Here is a 22767-nt window from a genome sequence, read left to right on the forward strand (position 1 = left end):
GAAAGAAAGAGAGAAAGAGAGAAAGAAAGAGGAGAAAGAAAGTGATGAGAAGAGAGAAAGAGAGAAAGAAAGAGAAAGGAGAGAGAAAGAAAGAGAGAAAGAGAGAAAGAGAGAAAGAAAAGAGAGAAAGAGAGAAAGAGGAGAAAGAGAGAAAGAGAGAAAGAGAGAGAAAGAGAGAAAGAGAGAAAGATGAGAAAGTGAGGAGAGAAGAGAAGAAAGAGAGAAAGAAAGAAAGAAAGAAAGAAAGAAAGAAAGAAAGAAAGAAAGAAAGAAGAAGAAAGAAAGAAAAGAAAGAAAGAAAGAAAGAAAGAAAGCAAGAAAGAAAGAAGAAAGAAGGAAGGAAGGAAGGAAGGAAGGAGGAAGGAAGGAAGGAAGGAAGGAAGGAAGGAAGGAAGGAAGGAAGAAAGAAAGAAAGAAAGAAAGGAAGGAAGGAAGGAAGGAAGGAAGGAAGGAAGGAAGGAAGGAAGGAAGGAAGGAAGAAAGAAAGAAAGGAAGGAAGGAAGGAAGGAAGGAAGGAAGGAAGGAAGGAAGGAAGGAAGGAAGGAAGGAAGGAAGGAAGGAAGGAAGGAAGGAAGGAAGGAAGGAAGGAAGGAAGAAGGAAGAGAAGGAAGGAAGGAAGGAAGGAAGGAAGGAAGGAAGGAAGGAAGGAAGGAAGGTCTAGAGCCAGGAATATACTAGTTTCTCTATTTTAAGAAAAATGGTTGTAAGAGATAGAAGGGCCCCTTAGAGAATAAAATATGATGTTAAAGCTAGAGGATATCTTAGAACACAGAACATAGAATGCTCCAAATGAAAGGAACCTTAGACCATTGAACCTAGAATTGCTATTGCAGGAAGAAAATAGTTGTAATAGGCATATATAATGTAGAGCTTGGAAGAACTTTAGAACAAAAAAGAAAGTTAATGATGGAAGGAGGTTTAAAGATCCATCAAGACAAATTTTCTCATTTTTAAAGGGAAGGAAGCAGGTTCAAAGAAGGAAAGTTACTTGCCAAGGTCTTCCATAAAAGTTAAAAGGAGAGGATGAAATGAGAATCCATTTCTCTTGATTCTATCTCATGTTCTTTGAACTATGCCAGTCCCACAGATAATATAAGAACAGATTGTTATGGAAAGTTAGAAGAAACTTGATGGTTCCGTGGATAGAGAGCTGGACCTTTAATTAGCAAGGCCTGAGTTCAAATCTAACCTTAACCATTTGTTAGCTGTGTGACCTTGGGCAGGTCATGTCTGCTATTTGCCTTGCTATTTCCTCAACTATAAAAATAGGGATAATCATAGCATCTACTTTCCAGAGAGTGTTGTGGATATCTAATGAGATATTTGTAAAGCACTTAGCACAGTGCCTGGCACATAGTAGACACTATCTAGATGTTAGCTATTATTGTTATTTGATTATTTTTAGACAACCCTTAAATGTCTACCGTAAGTATTTAGGAACTATATAGACCTTGATGCCCCTTCTCAGGAAAGGACATCCCAGCTGACCCAATTCAGTCAATCAAACTCTGTTGTTTTCACTGGATTTCAGATTTGTATTTGGAAGAGACATCTATAATAATCCTCTCTTTTCACAGATGAGAAAACTGAGTCCCAAGAAAGAGATGAAATAACTTGCTCAGTGCTATGATTTGCACTTAATCTAAATGGTTGGTGCTAAAGAAAATTTCACCCTAGGTCAAATTTGTTTATTATACATAGTATTATATATTATTGTCTCAGTGAATTAAATTATCTCCTTGGCTTGATTTACATGTCAAGGAGTTCCATTTGTACACTTGAAAAAATCCCTTCTAGTTATCTAGTTTCTTGAATCATCTTCTCTCAGTTGAATAGACAAAAAGACATTTAAACAGTGTGGTCTTGATGCTGAGCTCAGCATAGAAGGGGAAAGAAACTGCTGCCATTATGGGAAACAATATTTCTTGGCTTGAAATTCCTTAGTCAAACCATTACTTCAAGGTATCTATGTTGCATTTCTAGCAAGCACAGCAAAAATGAGCTCTGAGTTGCAAAAGCTACAGGAACTTCTTGCTGCCTTAGCTCCAGTTCTCAAGTGAAGTGTAAAAATGAGATATCAATATCACCAATTGCAGCTTCTCCATACCCTAGTAGGAAATTTCATGTCATAGACCACAATTTTAAAGATTATGGGAAACTTTCTTTTTTGTTTTGTTTGTTTTTTCCAGTCATGGTCTTTGTGACCCCATTTGGGGTTTTCCTGGCAAAGATGTTGGAATGGTTTGCCATTTCCTTCTCCAGTTCATTTTATGGATGAGGAAACTGAGGCAAATAAGATTAAATGACTTGCCCAGGGTCACATAGCTAGTAAGTGTCTGAAGTCAGATTTGAACTCAGGAAGAGGAGTCTTCTTGACTTCAGGCCTAGAACTCCATTCTACTGACCTACTTAGTTGCCCTGGAACTAGAGAGATCTAATCCAATCTTTCCCCCTTTCATTTGACAGAAGAGGACCACGAGCTTCAGGGAAGCTAAGCTGTGACTTGCCATAGGTCACAAAAGCTATGAAAAGTAGAAGAGGAATCTGAACCCTTTTCCTTTGACTCCTGATCCAAAATCCATGACCTTATTCCCATGGAACCTTACCCCAATCCAACCCAAAGAAACATTCTGCCTAATGCTTCAGTTTGGGGTAGACAATTATAGTGGGGAAAGCACTGAATTCAGAGTCAGAGGACTTGGGTGGAAGTCCCAAAACTTATACTATTTATCTGATATTAGCCAAATCACTTAACCTCTCTGGGCCTCACTTTCCTCATCTGTAAAATGGAGCAAGTGAAGCAAGGATTGAACTAAGTGATCTCTAAGATTCCTTCAGCTCTGTAGCTACATTCCTATGATTCTACTAATAACCTAAGTCAAGGCATTCTTGTTATAAGTATTTATATTCATTTATTTATATTCATTTGCCCCAACAACAACCCTATGGGGGAGGTAGAGCTAGTACTATAAGCTTCATTTCACAGACAAGGAATTTGAAAACTTGAAGGAAATAACATCCTCAGGATTCCAATTGATGTAAAACAGTTCGCAACAATAGATGTGTTAAATTAGAATTAGAACTGTTATACTGGGAGGCAACTAGGTGGGTCAGGTGATAGAAAGCCAGACCTATAGTTAGGAGGTCCTGGGTTCAAATATGACCTCAGATATTTCCTAGCTGTGTAACCCTGGGCAAATCACTTAACCTGCATTACCCAGTCCTTATCGCTCTTTCTGCCTTGGAACCAGTACGTAATTTTGATTCTAAGATGGGAGGTAAGAGTAAAAAAAAAATGTCATACTGAACTATAAATCACATTATTATCAATATTCTAAATCAATAGTATCAAAAATCAAATAAAAATGGGAGCCACTAAATCACTGATAAGGACACCCGGGAACTAGATATTGGCTTAGAAAATCATATAGCAACATTATGTTTTCTTGCATTTTTTTAATTTTTGTTAAGTATTTCTCATAATTAGGAGAATTCAGATCACACTTGAGAGTATTGTGGGCCACGTGTAGCCCACGGACATGTTTGACACCTCTATCCTAAATAACATACTCTATTTTTATTATCTCCTATGTTTTATGACAAAGAACATCAAATATTCTTTTACACATTATATTCTTGTACTCATTGGATTTGTGCTCTCATCAACACAGATTTTTCCCTCCAGCAAGGCAAGAGACAAATTCTAAAGTCCTTCCTATCTCCAACATCCTATGTACAATGATTCTAAGGCCCCTTATAGCCCTAATATTCTGTATGCAAAGATGCCTTCTATCTCTAGTGTTCTATATTCCACAATTCCAAGTTCCTTTATTACTCTAACATTATATATTCTAAGGTCCATTCTAGCTCTGATAGTCTATGCCTTAAATTTTGTGTTTTATATATTATAAGGCTCTTCAATTGGTATCTGTTCCATAATAGACTCCTTGTCCTCATTCTCCAGAAAGCTGAGATGCTCTGGAATTTGCCCAGACATTTATTGAGGTCTTTCCCAAGAAGGCATTCCAACCTCCAGCCAAGGCACATATGAGCCCATAAAGGAGTCGTGAGCATAGGCAAGTATTACTTATTCACAGCAGCTGCTACCCAAGGGATCCTGCCAACTTCCAACCCATCTGTGCTGACAGCCCTGCCACCTGCAGTGCCAAGTGAAGAGGGAGTTAGGGACCAAGAAGGAAATTAACACCTTCACACAGTGAAGACAAGCTGGTGCTGAGCAACCTTTGGCTCTCAGAGCATTAGCACTTGAAGGAAACTAAGAGGGGATTTAGGGTCATCGATCCCCTCTTTTTATAGAGAAAAAATTGAGGCCTAGAGAGGAGAGGATATATGGAAAGTTAGTGGAAGAAAGTAGGACAGACTTTGTCTCCTCACTCCCAAGCCAGGGCTTTCTCTGCCACCCCCACATGACGTCTTTAAGAATAAGCCCCATCCCTGATGATTGGCCATGAGTCAGTCTGACATACACAAATCCACATAAGACCAAGTTGTGACAAATGTGCATTACAGACTTGGAGGAAAGAAACAATATGGTAAGATGGAAAGACTTAGAGCCAGAAGACAGGTTCAAATTCCAGTCCTATCACCTCTGGAAAGTCACTTTATCTCAGTTTCCTAGTTTGTACAATAAAGGGGTGGGGATTAGAGGATTTCTGAGAGAACCTGGAAAGGAAAATAATCCTTGAGTCAATTTGATGTGGCTTTGTGGAAAGGCCTTCAAAGCACAGTATCACAGATTGAGATAGAAGGGACCTTCAAGGTCATCTAGTCCAGTGTGATCAAACTCAAATAGAAACAGGGGCCACTAATCCATACATAAATATTTCTGTTGGCAGCATGATGGTTTAGAAAACTACATATTACCATTATCTATGTTCTATTATATTTTTATTTTGTTAAATATTTCCTAATTATATTTTAATCTGATTCAGGTAGCACTCAGAACTGCTGAGGGCCATAATAAGAAGGCGTGTTTAACACCTTCGATTTAATTCAGCCCTCCTTTTATAGTTCTGATAGTGATAAAGGCCATGGTTACCCAGGTAGAAAATGGCAGAGGATTTTATACTACGCCCACTGTTTCCAGACTCAGTACTACACCACATTCTGAACCTAAGAAAGTCTAGGGCGTCCTATACTCCAAATGTAGAAAATTTAGAGATACAGACAAGGAAAGCAGAAAGAACACTGGACTTGAACTCCAGAGACCTAGAACCAAGTCATATCCTCATCACATACACTAACCAAGTGACTGAACAACTCAATTACTTTCTCTGGACTTCTGTATCTTCTTCTGCAAACAACAGTCATAATGCTCATGGGAACTTCCTGCCTCAAAGGATTATGGGAAGGGAAGAGTTGTGTAAAGTTGAAAACCCTATAGAAATGTGAGCTATTATTGATGTTAATCAAGATAATGGGCCTTTTGTCTTGGTCCTATCCTGGAGGCTACTGAAGGAATTAGGGAGAGCTAACCTTCACTGCTGAGAAGGTAGGGCAGCATTTGGGGAAAGGGAGGAAGACAAACCAAGCTATTTGAAATCTTTGACTAACCTTGATAAGCCTAGTTCCTGGCTTCCCACCTGTCTGATAACATGTACTTTTTCCCTTTCTCATTCATTAGAGCACAGAACAATGGGTTCATTATTGAACCCTATCACAACCAGCCTATGAGAATGAGGAATGAGGGTCCCCAGGAGAACTGACTTTCTGTGGATTGCCCTGGACCTGGAATTGGCCAACCCTCTAGGATTCAGGTCCCAATGAGAGGCAGTAAGGATCAAACTAAAAGGGCATCACAACTGGTTGAGAGAATCCAGTGGAATTGCTTGTCAGCTCTGGGAGGGAGGAGGGAAGAGGGGAGGAAAAGAAAATGAATCATGGAAACATGGAAAAATATTTAAAATTAAAATAAAAAATAATTGATTGAGAGAACAAAGTAGGTTTTAAAAAAGGGAAAGGTGTCAGGAAGAAGAGGTATGGCTCCTCCCATGGCCTTGGTCTGGAGTCTGAGACATTATTATCTGTATATTCTTAGAATCAAAAGAGTCTACCCCTCCTCAAAGAAAGTGGGTATCTATTAGTTCCTTGGGAGACCAGGACCAGGAAAGAACTTAAAAAGAGATAAAACAGTATTTTCCAGGAGATGAAAGCTCTACAAAACCACACATCTAAGCAGGAAGGGAGCTGTTATCAGTAACCAGACTGGCCAGTAGTTTCCTTTCCTCCAATGAGGTATAGGAAATCAAGGGGATCAAAAGTATTGTTGTTGAGTTGTTCTGTCATGTTCTACTCTTCGTGAACCCATAAATAAGGTGACAATTTTTAGCTTTGAACCAATCTCTTCACTGCTGAGAAGGTAGGGCAGCATTTGGGGAAAGGGAGGAAGACAAACCAAGCTATTTGAAATCTTTGACTAACCTTGATAAGCCTAGTTCCTGGCTTGGACCCAGAGGACCAGGGTCCAAATCTCAACTTTGTGGGTTACAACCTATTTGACCTCAGGCTGGTCATTTAATCACTTTGGGTTTCCTCATTCCTAGGTCCTGGATTAGATGATTACTTCAGACCTTTATAATTTTAAATGCTACAATCATAAGTGTTACAGGGCTTAGATGAAATAATAGGTCTGAAGTACTTTGCCAACTTTAAAGCACTATAAAAATCACAGTTATTGTTGCTATTGCTGTGATTATGGTTGTTGCTGCTGCTTTTGTTGCTACTCTTCTTGTTGCTGCTGCTGCTGCTACTGTTGTTGTTGTTGTTGTTGTTGTTGTTGTTGTTGTTGTTGTTGTTGTTGTTGTTGTTGTTGTTGTTGTTGTTGTTGTTGTTGTTGTTGTTGGCCTAAAACACAAGGCCTCCAGTCTAGTGATGATTTCATTTCCTAAACTTTCTGTTACACTCCTTCGGAATTTAAACAGAATATATAGAACAATATATAGATATACTAGTAAATATTTGACTAAAGGGCTCTTGAGGGGTGAGGGAGTATGTAATCTTTAAATTTAACTTTTATTATTAGCACTTTAAATCCAGACAATCAACAAAATAATAAATTAAGCCTGATAGGTAGCTTTGCTGATTTTTGAGGTGTAAATGCTCATGATGAAAATTTAATACTTAGCTAAAAAAATTGGCTCAATACATTCCTGCCTATGATTCTCTAATAGGCTATACCCTAAAAGTGCTGCTCCCTCTTATATGGCCACCAGTTCCAGCTCAGACAGGCAATTTCTCTCCATATAAAACTATGGCACAGAGATGACAGGCCACCAGGTCTTCAGATTCAAGAAAGGGAAACCTTAGATCAAGGGTTTCTTAACCTTCGGTGTCCTTGCGCAGATTGTAGAGGACTCAATGAATTTGGGGCTTTATAAGATACTAATAACTGCAATTTAGTATAATTATAATTGTAATTACTACTGTAATACTATGTATTTTATTTTATGCATTTAAAACCTTTATTCTGGGAAGGGGTCCATAGACTTCACCAACTGTCAAAGAGTTTTATGACACTAAGAAAAGGTTAAGAACCCTCGCTCTAGAAGGAAGAAGACCTCAAGAAGAAGCAAAGTTGGGATGGGATTCTGTTCTGCGTGTGAGAATGCTGCCTTAGAGTCCTAGGTTATTTCTTAGCTAAACATTGGCAGCTTCAGGGACCCAGTATTTCCACTGAGGAATGGCTCCCCAGGAGGGTTTGGGGAAGAAAGGCGTGGTGGTGAAGATTTGTTGCACCCCTGAGGTATTAGAAAGAGATGGCTGAGAGCCTGCTCCATCCTGGAGAAACAGACAGAAACAGAGCCCAGCCAGGGCAGAAATTAGGTTACTGTCCATTCATTTAGCAGGCTTACTCAGGTAGCCGTTGGGATTAAAAGAGTGGTAGCCCATGTGAACTGTTGCTTTCTCAGCTCAGTGACTTCGGCCTCCTTCTGACCATGTGGGACCAGATGAATGTAATTGGATAGTGATGGATTTTCAAAGGAACTTGTAGCTGAAAGGGACCTTAGGATGTCACAGAGTATAGAAGGGCAAAGCTGAAAGAAGTCTTTGAACACAAACAGTTCATCAATCAGAAAACATATTAAGCATTAAAAAATGTAAGTTCTTTCAAGATAGATTTGTTTCATTCTTTTCAATTTGTATTCCCAGCCTCTGGCACATAGAAGGTATTTTAGTACTTGTTGAATGGTTGATTAACCAAGTCCCAGGTGTGTGTCCTTCACTATTCTGGGTGCTAGAGACAAAAAGTATCTGCCTCAAAGAGTTTACATTCAATAAAGGAGAAAACATGTACAGAAATACATGTGTACAAACTAGACACAAGGTGAATACAAAGTAATTGCTGGAGATTGGGGAAAACACTGAGAGAATGTTAAAGTCTGTGAATGAAGAATGTCTGGCAGAGCCAGAAAGGGCCTTAGAAATCACTTAGTCCAAACCCCTCACTTGAGAGATGGGGAAACTAAGGACCAGAGAGGGCAAGAGACTTGCCCACCATCACAGAGTGATGTAGTAAGCATCAGAGATGAGATTGAAACCAACTTTCTTCTTTTTTTACCTATTTATTGTTTGTTATATTAAAATTTCCAGGTATCTCCCTTCCTCCCTTTCCTCAAACAAGAAAAGGTATCATTTCACAAAAAGATATATGTACCTATAAAAGTTTTATTTTATTTTTTTATTTATAGTTTTATTTATCAGTTCTTTCTCTGGAGGTGGGTATATACAAGTCATTTTTCAAGCAATATTTCTTTTGCTGTATATAATGTTCACTTGGTTCTTATTTCACTCTTCATAATTTCATGGGGTTTTTCCATGTTTTTTGTTGCATTTTTTTAATTAACCTGCTCATCATTTCTTATAACACAGTAGTATCCCATCACAATCATATACCACATCTTGTTTAACCATTTCCCAGTTAATAGACATCTCAGTTTCTAGCTCTTTGCCACCACAAAGACAGATCCTTTAAATATTTTAGAACATACAGGTTCTTTTCCTTTTTCCTTGATCACCTTAACAGTGGTATTGCTGGTTCCCAAGGTATACACAGTTTTATAACTTTGGGGGCCTAATTCCAGATTGCTCTCCAGAATGGTTGGATCAGTTCACAGTTCCACCAATAGTGTATTAGTTTCTCCATTTCCCACATCCCCTCCAACATCTGTCATTTAATTGAAGTGATATGAACAGACCATTCTTAGATGAAGAAATAACAAATATAAAACTATACAAAAAAATGTTCTAAATCATTATTGATTAGAGAAATGCAAATCAAAGCAACTCTGAGATATCATCTCACCTATTAGATGGGCTAAAATGATAAAAGGGCAAAATGAAACCAAGTTTCTCACTACAAAGATAATAAGCTTTCTGCTGTACCAGATTCATAGCCTCAGAACAGAGATAATCTATAGATAGATAGTACCACTGACTTCCATAGATCAAGGCATATATTTAGAACTGGAAGGGATCTTAGAGGTCATCTACTCATAGGATCATAGATTTAAAGCTGAAAAGAATATTAGAAATCATTTTGTATACTATCCCCACTCATTTTACAAATGAAGAAACTGAGGCCCAGTGAGGTTAAGTGGCTTGCCAAAGTCACAGTGCAAGCAAGAAGAGAGTCAAACTAGACACCAGATCTCCTGCATCCCTCTCTAGGACTCTTTTCATCAGTCTGCCATGGTGTTAAGGATGAAGAACTTCACTTAGAACAGGAACAAAACTCTCAGTGTGCTACAAAACTGCTGAAATCTGCCTTTCTCTAAGAGACTCCTTCTCACCAGACCCAACCACTTCACAGAAATATAGATTTACTCCCATATTTCTGAAAAAGGAAGTACTTGGTCCCTGAAACTCCCTTCCCAGGTTATACTCATGAGGAACCATGACTCAAGACTACTACAAATATCCACAAGCTCCAGGAAGCATCACTAACCTGCTCCACAAAGAATCTAACAAATAAATGTTTCCCAGTCCATTGTTTGACATGAACATCTATTGATTTTGCTTTTGCCACATTCTCAGCTCAGTGCCCAAGGCCACGACAGCAGGCCCTCCCCAGAGTATCCTAAGTTGTCCTGGTTTCCAATCCTTTGGAAACAGAAACCAAGACATGAGTTGCTCTACCCCCATAATTTAGCTATACAAATGGGAGTCAGTGAGGTATAGGGACAACTAGGACGTCAGAAGAGTTGCTTTAATTTTAACACCTTGAGGATCTGTGGTTTCATCATGGTAGGTGACCTCTTAACTAATGAAGACATTAAATATTCCTCATTCCTTTTTTGAAGAGGTTGCCAAATTCTAGGTTGGAAAACTTTACCCCATAAGGGACTTCCTTCTAATGATGAGTCTTTCCATACTTATGTAGCTAATCCTTGGACTATAAATACACATTATTGAACCCCTACTAAATAATGCCTTTCAAGATTGATCAGATCTGCCAGATTTTACTTTATACTGGAGAGCCCTTTCAAGTTCAAGGGAATCCCAAGGCCACAATGAGGCTGATGAGGTCCTACGGGAATGAATAATATTAATAAAAGTGCACATATTTGTTTGGGTTCAGGCATGTGACTTCCTGCTGTGTGGAAATTTCCACCACAAACTCAAATAAGTAAGTCTCTTCTAACTTTATATTCTCAAAAGAACTGAGTACCTAGAAGTAAAGGGACTTGTCCATGATTATATAGTCAGTGTGTGTCTCACGCAGATCTTGAACTCAGTTCTTCCTTACTCTAAGGTCAGCCCACTAAAAATTCTTAACCTTGATGGGGAGGATAGGTCCCTCTAGCAGCCTAATGAAACCTATTGGCTATCTCAGAATAACATATTTGGACATATCACATAAAATACAGAGGATTATAAAGGGAAACAATTATACTGAAGTATAATTTTCAAAATGTGTAAAAACCAAATTCCCATCCCCCAGGCTTAGAACCCCAAATTGTGCTCTGTTGCCTCTCATCTATGGGGTGCCTTTTTAAGATTTACAAACATTTTTATCACAACAATCCTGTGGTAATTGAGCAAGCTAAGAACCACAGAATCACAGGGTTGAAAATGCCTAGAACAATGCATGCCAGAACAGGAATCCTTTCTACAAAATATTCAAAAAGTAATTCTCTATTCTTACTAGATGTCCTAGATTTCTCTGGGTAGGGCCAGCTGTCCTGACCTTGGGCACTGAGTCAAGGATGGGGCAAAAGCAAAACCAGCACATATCCATATCAAACAATGAACGGTCTAGGGAACATTTATTTGTTAGATTCTTTGAGGGACAGGTTAGTGATGCTTCCTGGAGCTTTTGGGTATCTTCTGAGTCATGGTTCCTCAAGAGTATAACCTGAAGCATGATAATACATGTATAACCCAGAATGAGTTGCTTGTCAACTCCAGGACAGGGAGCGAAACTATGAATCATATCACTTTGGAAAATTTATGTATAAATTAGTTATTAAAATAAAATGGCAGTTTTTTTTTTAAAGTATAACCTGGATAGAAGTCTAGTAAGAGGTAATGAGCTATTTAATTGGGGGAAAGTAATTTTTTTTCAAAGAGGGAATGAACTACCTCCCAAGGCAACTCATTCCACTTTTAGGTAGTTGTACTTATTTGGAAATCTTATTATGCAATGCTATTCTACTCCCTAACTCCTTCATATTTATTTTTTATTTATTATTTTAATATAAAATAATAATGGTAAAATAATAAAGATTCCTTTATTCTTTTGAACTTAACAAGCACCAAATCAAGTGGGTATTTCCATATATGTTGTAGAACAGGAGAGGACTGTGCATGAAACTTCAGTTCTCTTATATGGAGCTTGATTTTCTTTTTTAATATATAATAAATTCATCACATAGCTTTCTAAGCTGCCTTGCTTGTCTATGATTCCTTCTAGTCTTCCAATATTTTATTCTTCCAAAGCCTCGTGGTTCCCATTAGGACTTATATTACTCTTTACTTTAGTGACGGTGCTGCAAATGGTACTGTTCACTTTTTTCCTAAATTTTATTTCCTTGTGATTTTCTGAGCATTTATTTTTACTACTATTATCTTTTGTATATCATTCTATTTACGGCATCTATCTTGCTAGATATATGTTTACACATATATTTTTATCTTCCTTCCTATTCAGTTTAATATACTTTGTATTAGATTTGCAAGACTCAAAGTAAACCTATTTTGCCAGCCCTTTTTTGATGCATTCTGCCCCTATACAAGACTTCATTGTTCATATCTTAAATTCTGATCTACAAATGCAAATCCCCTCCTCAAACATCATCTCCTTAGCTGTCTGTTCACTTCCTAAACTGCCTATCTCTTCTGAAGAGAAATCTGTCTTTCATTTTCATTTTGAAAATGGCAAATAAAAGCACCAGCTGTGCCCCTAAGATCTTCACTTTCTTGACCTTATCTTTAGATGTCTCAGCAATGCTTTCTAGCTGCCTTCTAGTGACATTATGCATGCACAAGTGCACAGTGCATCCAGCAGTAGTCATCTGCAAGTTCAACAGATGTTAAACTTGAAATTTTCAACCATTTCCTGGATATGTAGCAAATAAGACATGCTTCTCTGTTGTAACATTAGTTCCATTTCACAGTTGAGGAAATGAGACTAACAGAGAGGAAGTTATTTTTCCAGAGCTTGAAAATACCAGAACTGGAATTCAAACTCAGGTCACCCTTCCAGATTGCCTTCAGTCATCTTTTCCAACTTCTTTTCACTATCTCCACTAAGGGATTCAGAGCTTGGTTTCCATGTAATCAGAATGACATTTACACCCTTCTCAATAGGATCTTTTAAAAAAGTCCATCTAACCCTCTTTGTGTTTCCCTTCAGCCCTTTTGTAAGATCTGGATCTTGACCCACACCAGTTCTCCCTGACTCCCATTCTAGGACTGATAGGCTAAAAGATGCACACTTCTCTTCTGTCTTCTTTCCTTCTTCTATGAAAAGTCATTTAACTCTCCTGAGCATCTGTTTCTTTATCTATAAAATTAAAGGTTTAACATAGACAAAAATAATAATAGTTACTATTTATATAATGCTTACCATATGCCAGTAACTGTGTTAAGCACAATTATTACCTCATTTGATAGTCACAACAACCTTGAGAGGTAGGTGCTATTATCACTCCCATTTTACAGATGAAGAACTGAGGCAGAAGTTAAGTGACTTGCCCAGGATCACACAGCTAGCAAATATCCAAGACCGAATTTGAACTTAAGTCTTCCTGACCCACACTATCCATTATATATCACCTAGCTGCCTTTACTAATAATAGCTAACATTTATATAGTGTTTACTATGTGCTAGGCACTAGATTAAACCCTTTAAACAAAGAAAGGCTCTAACCACTGCACCACCTAGCTGCCCATAAATGAGAATAAGGTATACTAATTAAAAATAATAATTTGCATTTACTTAGCATATTAAAGTCCATTTACATAAAACTTCTCATTTGATTTTCAACAACTCTGAGTGCAGGTGCTATTATCTCTATTTTAGAGATAAGGAAAGAGTTTATAAGAAGCTAAATGACTCTCCCAGTATCATTCAGTTCATAAATATATCTGAGGTAGAATTCAAACTCAGGTCTTCATGACTCCAAGTCAAGAGCTCTCTCCATTATGTTACCTAGTTACTTCTAACATCCTGAGCAAAGTTTAAAGATACAACTCTTGTTCAGAGGAGGAAAAGGATTAGCATGCTATTACACTTCTTAGAGTGTATGAAGGGAAATGATATGAGATAATGCTAGAAATGGACAGTGGTTCAAGGTTAGAGAGAATTATGCACGTCAGGGAAAGAGTTAGAACATGGCTCCTTAGGCAACAGGAAGTCACCCTTTTTTTCCTTCCTAAATTAGCCACTGAGGTTTGGGTACAAAATTTTTGAAATTCAAGTTATACAATGAATTCCTGATGAATTTAATTTTTTTGTCTGTAATTCAACCTTTTCTAGCTCTGGACAGTTTTCCTAAGTCTCCATGAGTCCGGTTGTAGAAAAGCTCAGTCCTTTCCCAATTCGAATGAGATTAAGGCCATGCTTAGACTTACAACTGGAAAAAGGAAAGGCAGAAGAGGGGCTCTTTGGTGAGTATTTGGAGACTTTCTGAGTGCATGCAAGGCCAGAGAAGAGTAAAGATCATCTCCTCTTATCATCAAGTGGCTTTACCTCTTTGGGCCTCCATTTCCAAATCCTTAAAGGAAGAACTTGAATGACATGGCATATAAGGTCCTTTCCAATTCTAACATTCTGTGACTGTGAAGCATTTAAGAACTGCAATATGAAATGGGAATGTACTTTTCTGTTTGGCTATGTGAGACTCTCAAAAACTTGTGCAAGCAAAAATGATCCTCCCTCACTTAGCAAAGAATGCAAGATTTGAATCTTGTGTGGGAAATGACTGCACGGAAACAACCATCCTCTTTCCAATTCCACCTTGCAGTAAAGCATAATGAATGATTCTGGAATAAGAGATCCTAGTTCCTTTTACTAAGTTGACCGTGCAGATCAGACTGACCTACCCAGGGCCCTATCCTGCCCAAGGTTGCTAGACCTTAGGCTGATTTTAAGAAGAGCTAATCTTGAGTTTGTTCCCAAGATAATAGCAATTTTTACTTCTATACCTCTCTTTAAGGTTGACAAAGTACTGTGTTACCAATTCTGAAATTTTGTCATGTATAGATCCCATTGATAGAACCATAATTCAGTATCAAAGAATCACAGATTCCCAGAATTGGAAAAGACCATGAACTCCATCGAGTTCCACTCTCCCCTGAGCAGGAATCCACTCTTCAGTGTCCCTGACAATTAGTCACTCAACCTCTCCTAGAAGACCTCTGTCTAGACAAGTCTTTAAGCCTCTCACTCCTTCAATGGCTGCCTAGTTTTCTTTTGGACAGCTCTAATTATTCAGAAGAGGCAGCAAAATGGCATAATTGATAAAGTGCCAGGCTCGGAGTCAGGAAGACTCATCTTCCTGAGTTCAGATCCAGCATCAAACACTAGCTGTGTGACCCTGGGCAAGTAACTTAACCCTGTTTGCCTCAGTTACTCATCCATAAAATGAGCCGGGGAAGGAAATGGCAAACTATTCCAGTATCTTTGCCAAGAAAAAAGAAGAAAAAAATCCAAATGGGATCACAAAGAATCAGACAAGACTAAAACAACTGAACAACAACAAAAAAAATTGCTAGGAAGTCTTTCCTTACATTAAATTGAAATCTATCTAGCCACTTCCTAATTCTACCTCCTGAATCTAAGCAGAACACATCTAATTTCCTTTCTATCAAGGAATAAATGTTCTATGGGGGAAAATTTTTTTCAAGCACTGACTCCTGAGTCAGAGTACAAAGATTCAAATCTAACCTCTGATGTTTACTGTCTGTGTGATCTTGGTAAAGTTACTCATCTTCCCTGAACCTCAGCTTTCTGATCAGTAAAATGAAGATGTAGAGTGTGTTGAGTAGATGGTCTCTGAGGTCACTTCCAGATCCAGAGCTATGATCCTCTTCTAGTATTTCAAATGATTGGAAATAGCTGGGATCTGCTCACTAAATCTTTTCTCCAACTTAGACATCACTAGTCCCTTTAATCAATCTGCATTTAGCTTGATCTTCAGTTCCCTCACCATTCAAATCACACTCCTCCAAACATTCTCCAAAGTGTAAATGTACTTCCTAAGGTGAAGCCTCCCTAAATTGAATATAATACTCCCAGCCTGTTCTAACATTTTCCAGCTAATAATATTAGTGATCCATGGACCTGCTTGATCTTAGTGTCAGGAATACCTAAATTCAAATCTTTCTTCAGTCACTTACTAGTTGTATGACTCTTGGTAAGTCAATTAACCTCCATCAGTCTCAGTTTCCTCATCTGAACAAAGGGAATATTAATAATACCTATGCTCTGGGATTGCTGTAAAAGATCAAATAAGATAATATGTAAAACCTTAAGTTTGCAAAGTATTACCTAAAGCTATATTTAGCTATTGATGCTAGTTATGATTATTAGTTTCAAGGACACAGGGGTCTACTTTAGCCAGTCTAACCTTATCCTCTTCCTCTCTTGCTTCTGCCATCACTAAATACTGCTCCCTCTTTTCCTTCCAATCTAACAAACTGTAAGAAAATACTCTGAGGACAGATAATATACTAGGTGTGAAAGCGGGGAGAGACAAGGATGGGTTCCTCAAGATTTGGATACTTGAGGTTACAGAGAGCCTTCTCCCCTAAAAACCCTTACTCCTTTCAGGGTTCCCTCACCCTTACAAAGATATCTGACTATGTTTAATTAGTCATAGATGAATTTAATGACAAGTTCAAACTGGGAAGGTATCAGGTAGAGGGAATAGGGATTGTCCTATACTTTGCCACAGATTGGGTTTGCATCTCTCTCAGCTTTTAAGCTGAGGCCAGGCTTCACAGGCTTGTGGAAGGTTTCTTTTATTCCTTTCTATGTTATATCTGTACTAGCTTTCTTAATTTCAAAGTCTTTAGCAGTAGATGACAAGAGGAAGAAAAAGTTCTGACCTTAAGAGCTAGTTGGGCCTGTCTCTTCAGGCTAATGACCCAAAGACTGACCTTAAATTCAAGCTGCTCCTTTAAATCCTTTTGTTCAATGACACGATCACAGGAATCCATGTAGAGCACACATTGGGAAAAAATCTAGGAATAGATGTACTTCTGTCCTGAGACAGGGAGAGAGTGCTCCTTCCAGTCCAAGGGCCAGGAAAAAGTGTACCCTTGAGAGCAACTGTCACTCTCCAAGTCTCCCCTCCTCCCGCCAACTGCCTTCACTGTCCATCAATTTCACTTCAACATTTCAACTGCTGTTTCCTCCACCTCAGTGGCAGAAATGCCAAAGCTTGATTCAGTTTTCCTTTCCACAATACTCCACATCCTACAAAATCCATAACACAAGTACATTTCTAGTCCTGCTTTCTTACTTTAAAGAGGAAGAATCTTAAACCCAAAGATTTTTTATGATTTAACCATTGCCACAAAGGTAACAGGTAGCAGAGCCCAGATTTCAATTTAGGCCTTCTAACTCCAGAGTCAGTGTTCTTTCTAATATGTTAGGCAAAGTTAAGTCTTTAACTGTGGGAATAAAAGGCCTGATCTTTAATCAAAGTTTTCCAGGCATAAATTGTCATTCATGAGATCTCAGAATCCAATTAATTATATGGTGTTCATCTGTCTCATGGCCCTCAAAGTGCCTCCCCTGACCACCAGAACATCAACCTACCCTTCCACTCACCATTTTCTATTGTCCCCCACCCAGGGTACTCTGAATTAAGCTCATTCTGCAATCCCAGAATAATTCACAGCTGATTAAGGGTCCTCCCAATTGCTAAGCAGAGAATAAAAAGAACTGTCACATATAATTTGATACCCATTTTAGGAAGAACAATCAGAATCTGGAACTAGTCCAAAGGAGGAAAAGTAAGCTGGGAAAGGAACTACAGACCTTGCTAGACAAGGTTTGGTTGAAGAGACTGAGGGTGTTTGGATTTGAGAAGAGAAAACATGGATGAAAAGCAAAGGAACCACTTTCCTGAAATATCTGAAGAGTTGTCATGTGGAAGAAAAGGGACAAACTTGTTCTGCTTGGCCTCAGGGGACAGAACAAGGAGCACTGGGTAAAAATAGCAGAGAAATATATTTAAATATAAGAAACAACTTCTTAAGCTTCCCAACAACATCAAAACAGTCCAAATGAAATGGGCAGCCTCATTAATGACATTCTTGTCATTCTAGAGTAAATGATGGATTATTCAACTTTTCCTCACAATACCCTGTGAATCAGGTAGTGTAAATCCCCCAATTTCATACTTGGAGGGATCTTTGGTGTTATCAGTATGGGTAGCACTCCCCACAGTGGTTTAGTTCACAATTCAATCATACCTGTCCATTCTATGTGCCTCATCCTTGTCCTTCAACAAATCAAATACAGAGAGCCCATTCTGACTCATCCAGATGTATATCTGTATAGAGGTGATCCATCCAACTCCACCCAAAGAGGCTTCTTCTCAAATTCTTTTTTTTAAACCCTTTCCTTCCATATTATAATCAATACTGTGTATTGGTTCCAAGGCAAAAGAGTGGTAAGGGCTAGGCAATGAGGGTTGTGATCTGCCCAGAGTCACAAAGCTAGAAAGTGTCTGAGGCCAAATTTGAACCTAGGACCTCCTGTCTCTAGGCTTGGCTCTCAATATACTGAGCCACCTAGCTGCCCCCTCTTCTCAAACTCTTGACATTACATGGATGCCAAGTAAACAACAGACTACCCTCTAGTTATCCTTCCCTCTTGAACAATGATAGACTTACCTTTTTCCCTAATCTTATATCTCTCTGATAGCATTCTTTATAACACTTTTGGGAAATCCTTGTCTAATGATAGGTGTTGCAAGGCTTTTCAAGTGACCTGAAGCTTTAATCCTTTGGAGACTTTGTACTCCATGATTTGTATGATTTCCATAACCACAATGTTGCCAAAAGAATACTGTTTCACTAAAATGATGGCCCTTTGTGTTTCATGGAGAAGCCTGGGGTCATTAAAAGCATGATGTGATTTCCCAAAAGCAATCCTACCTGCTTTCCTCCCATTCAGTTCTGGGACCAGTGTATGATTCATGCACATTGTATATCCAAGACCCATGCACTGATAGATCAAGGCTATGTGCCATCTATCTAATTCCATTTTATAATCTGGATTATATAAGTGTAATAGTGTAAGTACCATTAGTCCCATTTTACAGAGCTGAGAGATTCAGAGATATTGTGACTTGTGTATCAGGGTACAGTCATTAAGTACAAGAGACAAGATTCAAACCCATGTCTTCTGAATTCAAATTGAGATATCTTTTCACTATACCAAACTGCTCTGGGGCAAGCTTCCTATCACTAGAGGTCTATGGATGAAGGTTTGTTGACTACTTGTCAGGGCTCAAATTAAGGAAGTTCCTATTGAGGTAGAAGTCAAACTAGAAGACTTCTGGGGTCTCTTCCAATTCTAATAGTCTATGAATCTTCTTCCCTCTCCCACCTTGGAAAAGGAGAAATATTGGGGGGAATGAGTGGAGGTGGAAAATAAGGACATACTGATAGTCACTGAACTCAGAACATTCCTGAGATGGAAAATGCCATACTGATCACTGTGCTTATTATCCCTCCTCCAGGAAACCTTTTCTGACCTCCAACTCTAGAAACATCCTCACCTGCTGGAAAAACATATGGGGCTTGAAGTTCCTCTCCCAGAGGCAAGTGGAGGAACCTGCGGGAGGACTATCTGAGCTACTGAGAACACCACCACCCCAGATTGCTCAGGACATTAATTCGCAGACCACAGGGGACATCAACCATCTTAGAAGCCCTCCCATACCAATGAAGGCAGTATTTCCAAGACCAGCCAGGTCACCAAGGACACCATCCCCAAATCCACAAGGCCATCTCTCCACTCTCAATTCATTGAGTCCATAATTTCCCTCTAAATTATTCACTTTTATCTCCTTTTGTCTGATCAGGGGACATTCAAGCCAAGTTCATACCCCAGACTGGGCAGACAATGATTCAGGAATTTTCAAACTCTGAGGCCTGAGATTTCAGATTCCTGGATAAAACTGTTTCTGAGACTCTTCTTATGATGAAGTAAATCTCCAAACATGTACACCTATGACTCCTGACTGGGACAGAGAAAGAACTCACTAAAAAGCCCATCAGTCTTTTGGGAGATTGTGATCCCCAGAGAAAGAAGAAAAAAACCCAGAAATGTTCCTTTAATCTTTACCCATCCAGGATTAGAACTACAGAGGCCTCTGTGAACCCCTGAAATCCTTTCCTTTTCCCATCCCTACCACCTCCACTTATCCTCCACCCTGAAATCTACTGCCCACCTCACCCCATGGCTAACCACTGCCAAGAAGGAGAAATTCACATTGTCTCTTCTTTCAATCATTCTGAGAAAACCCCAACTCATAACAGTTCAACCAAGAAGAAGGAAGGGGCCTCCAAGGGTCCTGAAACACACACACAAGCACAGAGGATTGTGAATCCAGAGATGTCCAATAGACTGACTATAGCTTTTGACAGATAGTGGATAGTAAGGAGGCTGACAGGAGGGTAAAAGAAATGAAAGGGGGATGAGATAAAGGACATGAAGTGAGAGATGTTAGAAAGGGGGAGGGAATAAGCATTTATATGGTATATATGTACTATATGCAAGAAATTCTGCCATGCATTTTCCCTTTGTATAAATGAAGTGGCAGGGTTAGAAGTGGGGAATGAAGAGAACACAAGAAGGAAAGTGTGAGGTGGAGGACTAGTGGGGTATCAGTTAAAGAATGAGGGGAATCTAAAGCATGAGTCCAGGAGGATTAGGAGTAAGGGATAAAGTACAGGAAGAGTTGAGGAGGTGAGGGGGATATGAAGTAGGGGAAGAGGATATAGTGGGAAAGAGAGAATAAAAGGAATACACAATGAGAGATGAAGAGAATGGGTGAGAGGTTGTAGACTGAGGAACATGGAGACTAAGGAATAAGTTGAGGGCTTGGAGCTAAGTACTACCAAACCCTCCATTCTCTCTCAAGGTGATTAACTTAGATCCTTCCTGAATTTTTAACTTCCTGGAGAGGAAAGAAAGATCTCTCTTTCCCCAAGAAAGAAATTTTATAAGAAAAAACTCTTCTAAAAGAAAAGGAGAGGGCAGAGGAGGCAGTGATGAGAAGTGCTTTTATAAGGAAAAGCTCCATAGAAAGTGTGGAGACACTTCCAAACACTTGAAAGCTGACAACAGAGCAAGCTATTCATCAAATGGACTGTATGCTCAAAAATCTTCCTTCACTGACTCTCTCCTGGTCCTTCTGACTTTCCTCGCCTCCCCAACTGGCAGTTAATGAAATTTCTGAGAGTAAAAAAAAGCATCTTTTTAAAATGGAAAACTTGCCTGATGAGAACAGGAAAGCCCCTTCCATCTGGAAAGTGAAGGATAACCAAGAAAGCAGGGCAGCTTTGAGGAGAGCACTGGCTGACCTAGGTGTCATGAGACCCAGGCTCCAGACATTAGACTGCAGCTAACTGGATCCATGACCTTGGGCACATTTCTATCTTCCCTTTCCCAAGTCCCAGCCCCCACACCTGTAAAAGTGGGAGGGAGAAGTGTTGAACCAGCATTCTAAGATCCCTTCCACCACTGACTCCTTTCCCTTCTCAAAGCCTCAGTTTCTTCCTCTTTAAAAATTAAGGGGGTTGGATTCCATCCCTTTCTTAAGCCCTCTCAGCACTAGCATTCCCTGGAAAAAATGAGGCAGCCAACAGAAAAGCAGAAGGACAACAATGCAGAGATAGCAAAGACAACAAAAAAGCCTTGAGACCACTTTCAAGAAAATTGACAGTTATAACCTTCCTCCTCAGACCTCCTAGAGCATTTTGTTTGCACTTCTCAAATGCATGTAATCTTATGTATTATATCTATCTTATTGGTATTATCCCCTGACTACAAGTTCCTTGAGAAATGAGACTACATCTTTGATAAACTTTAAATCTTCTCCAGCACCAAACAAAAGACACTGTACACAGTAGGTGCTGAATAAATGTTTGTTGAATATTATTGAAATCTATCAAGGGCCACTAGGCGGCACAGTAAACAGAGCTCTAGGCCTGAAGTCAAGAAGACCTGAGTTCTAATCTGGCCTCAGACACTTAACTAGCTGTGTGACCTTTGGCAAGTCACTTAACCCTGTTTGCCTCAGTTTCCTCATATATAAAATGAGCTGGAGAAGGAAATGGCAAAACCACTCCAGTATCTCTGCCAGGAAAACCCCGAATGAGATTATGAAGATTTAGACACAACTGAAAAACAACTTAACATCAGCATGGAGAGTCAGCATCATTCAACAAGAAAGCTATATTTGAGTATAAGGTGATAGCAAAAAGACTTCATTTTTTTCTCATCTATTACTCAAGGAAACTCCTGGGCACCAATTATCTTTTAGAAGAAGCAGGTGAAAGGTTGTAAGCAGAAGTGCTTATACCAATGAACTAAATGGACCAGGTGACAAGTTTGTTTGTTTTTTTTAATGATTAAGAAATGAATGAATGAATGCCCAGATCTGAAGCCCTGAAAGCCCCAAAGTAGCTGGGGTAGGTAAGAATATAGCTTTGAATGCCAATACTGTTTGCAAATCAGACAGACACTATTAGAAAATTGAGGAGAAGCAAAGCTAAAAGCAAAAGTGAAGGATTGACCAAGAGAGAAAGGAAATCAATGATTAAATTAAGATGTGAACTAAAAGTGAGAGAGAAGGTGCCAACCTGAATGTAAGTGTTTGTGCTTCTTTGAAATAATGTTCTTTATTGTACATGTTTATCTACCTTGTACCATAAGTAATTAACTAATTTATGCTGTTATTTTAATAAAGAGTTTATTTTTGTAGAAAAAAAGCATGCAGAACATGAAAATATGCACTTTTTCTGTTTTCTGTCCCTAGAGAATCATAGAATCTTTGAAGTGAAAGATACTTTTGAGGCTATCTAATCCAATTAATACATTAATCTTGAATTCTGTCTATATCATCATCGAGTGCCCATACAGCCATCACTTAAATATTCCAAGTGACAGGAAACTCACTCTGTCGCTACCATTCCATTGCTGAACAGCTCAGACTCTCATGAGGTCCTTCCTTGTATCAATGTGAAATCTGTATCTCAGGAACTTCCCCACACTATTCC

General features: G+C 38.9%; 1 protein-coding gene across 2 annotated transcripts in view; it reads left to right on the forward strand.

The window, feature by feature from the left end:
- The window catches only part of HRH2 (histamine receptor H2), a 54919-nt gene extending 32440 nt beyond the window's left edge, over positions 1 to 22479 (forward strand). Inside the window, exons 3-4 of one of the 2 annotated variants that reach the window (XR_457913.2) lie at positions 14000 to 14130; positions 19221 to 19359. Coding sequence is in view for 1 of the 2 variants with exons in the window: in XM_007474099.2 (XP_007474161.1) it covers positions 19221 to 19521 (301 nt within the window). In the remaining variant the exon portion in view is untranslated. Of the gene's footprint in view, positions 1 to 13999; positions 14131 to 19220 lie in introns of both variants that reach the window. The other variant, XM_007474099.2, reaches the window with a different exon arrangement.
- Positions 22480 to 22767: the final 288 nt, after the last annotated feature.

The sequence above is a fragment of the Monodelphis domestica genome, chromosome 1, assembly GCF_027887165.1.
Source record: "Monodelphis domestica isolate mMonDom1 chromosome 1, mMonDom1.pri, whole genome shotgun sequence".
Lineage (NCBI taxonomy): Eukaryota > Metazoa > Chordata > Mammalia > Didelphimorphia > Didelphidae > Monodelphis > Monodelphis domestica.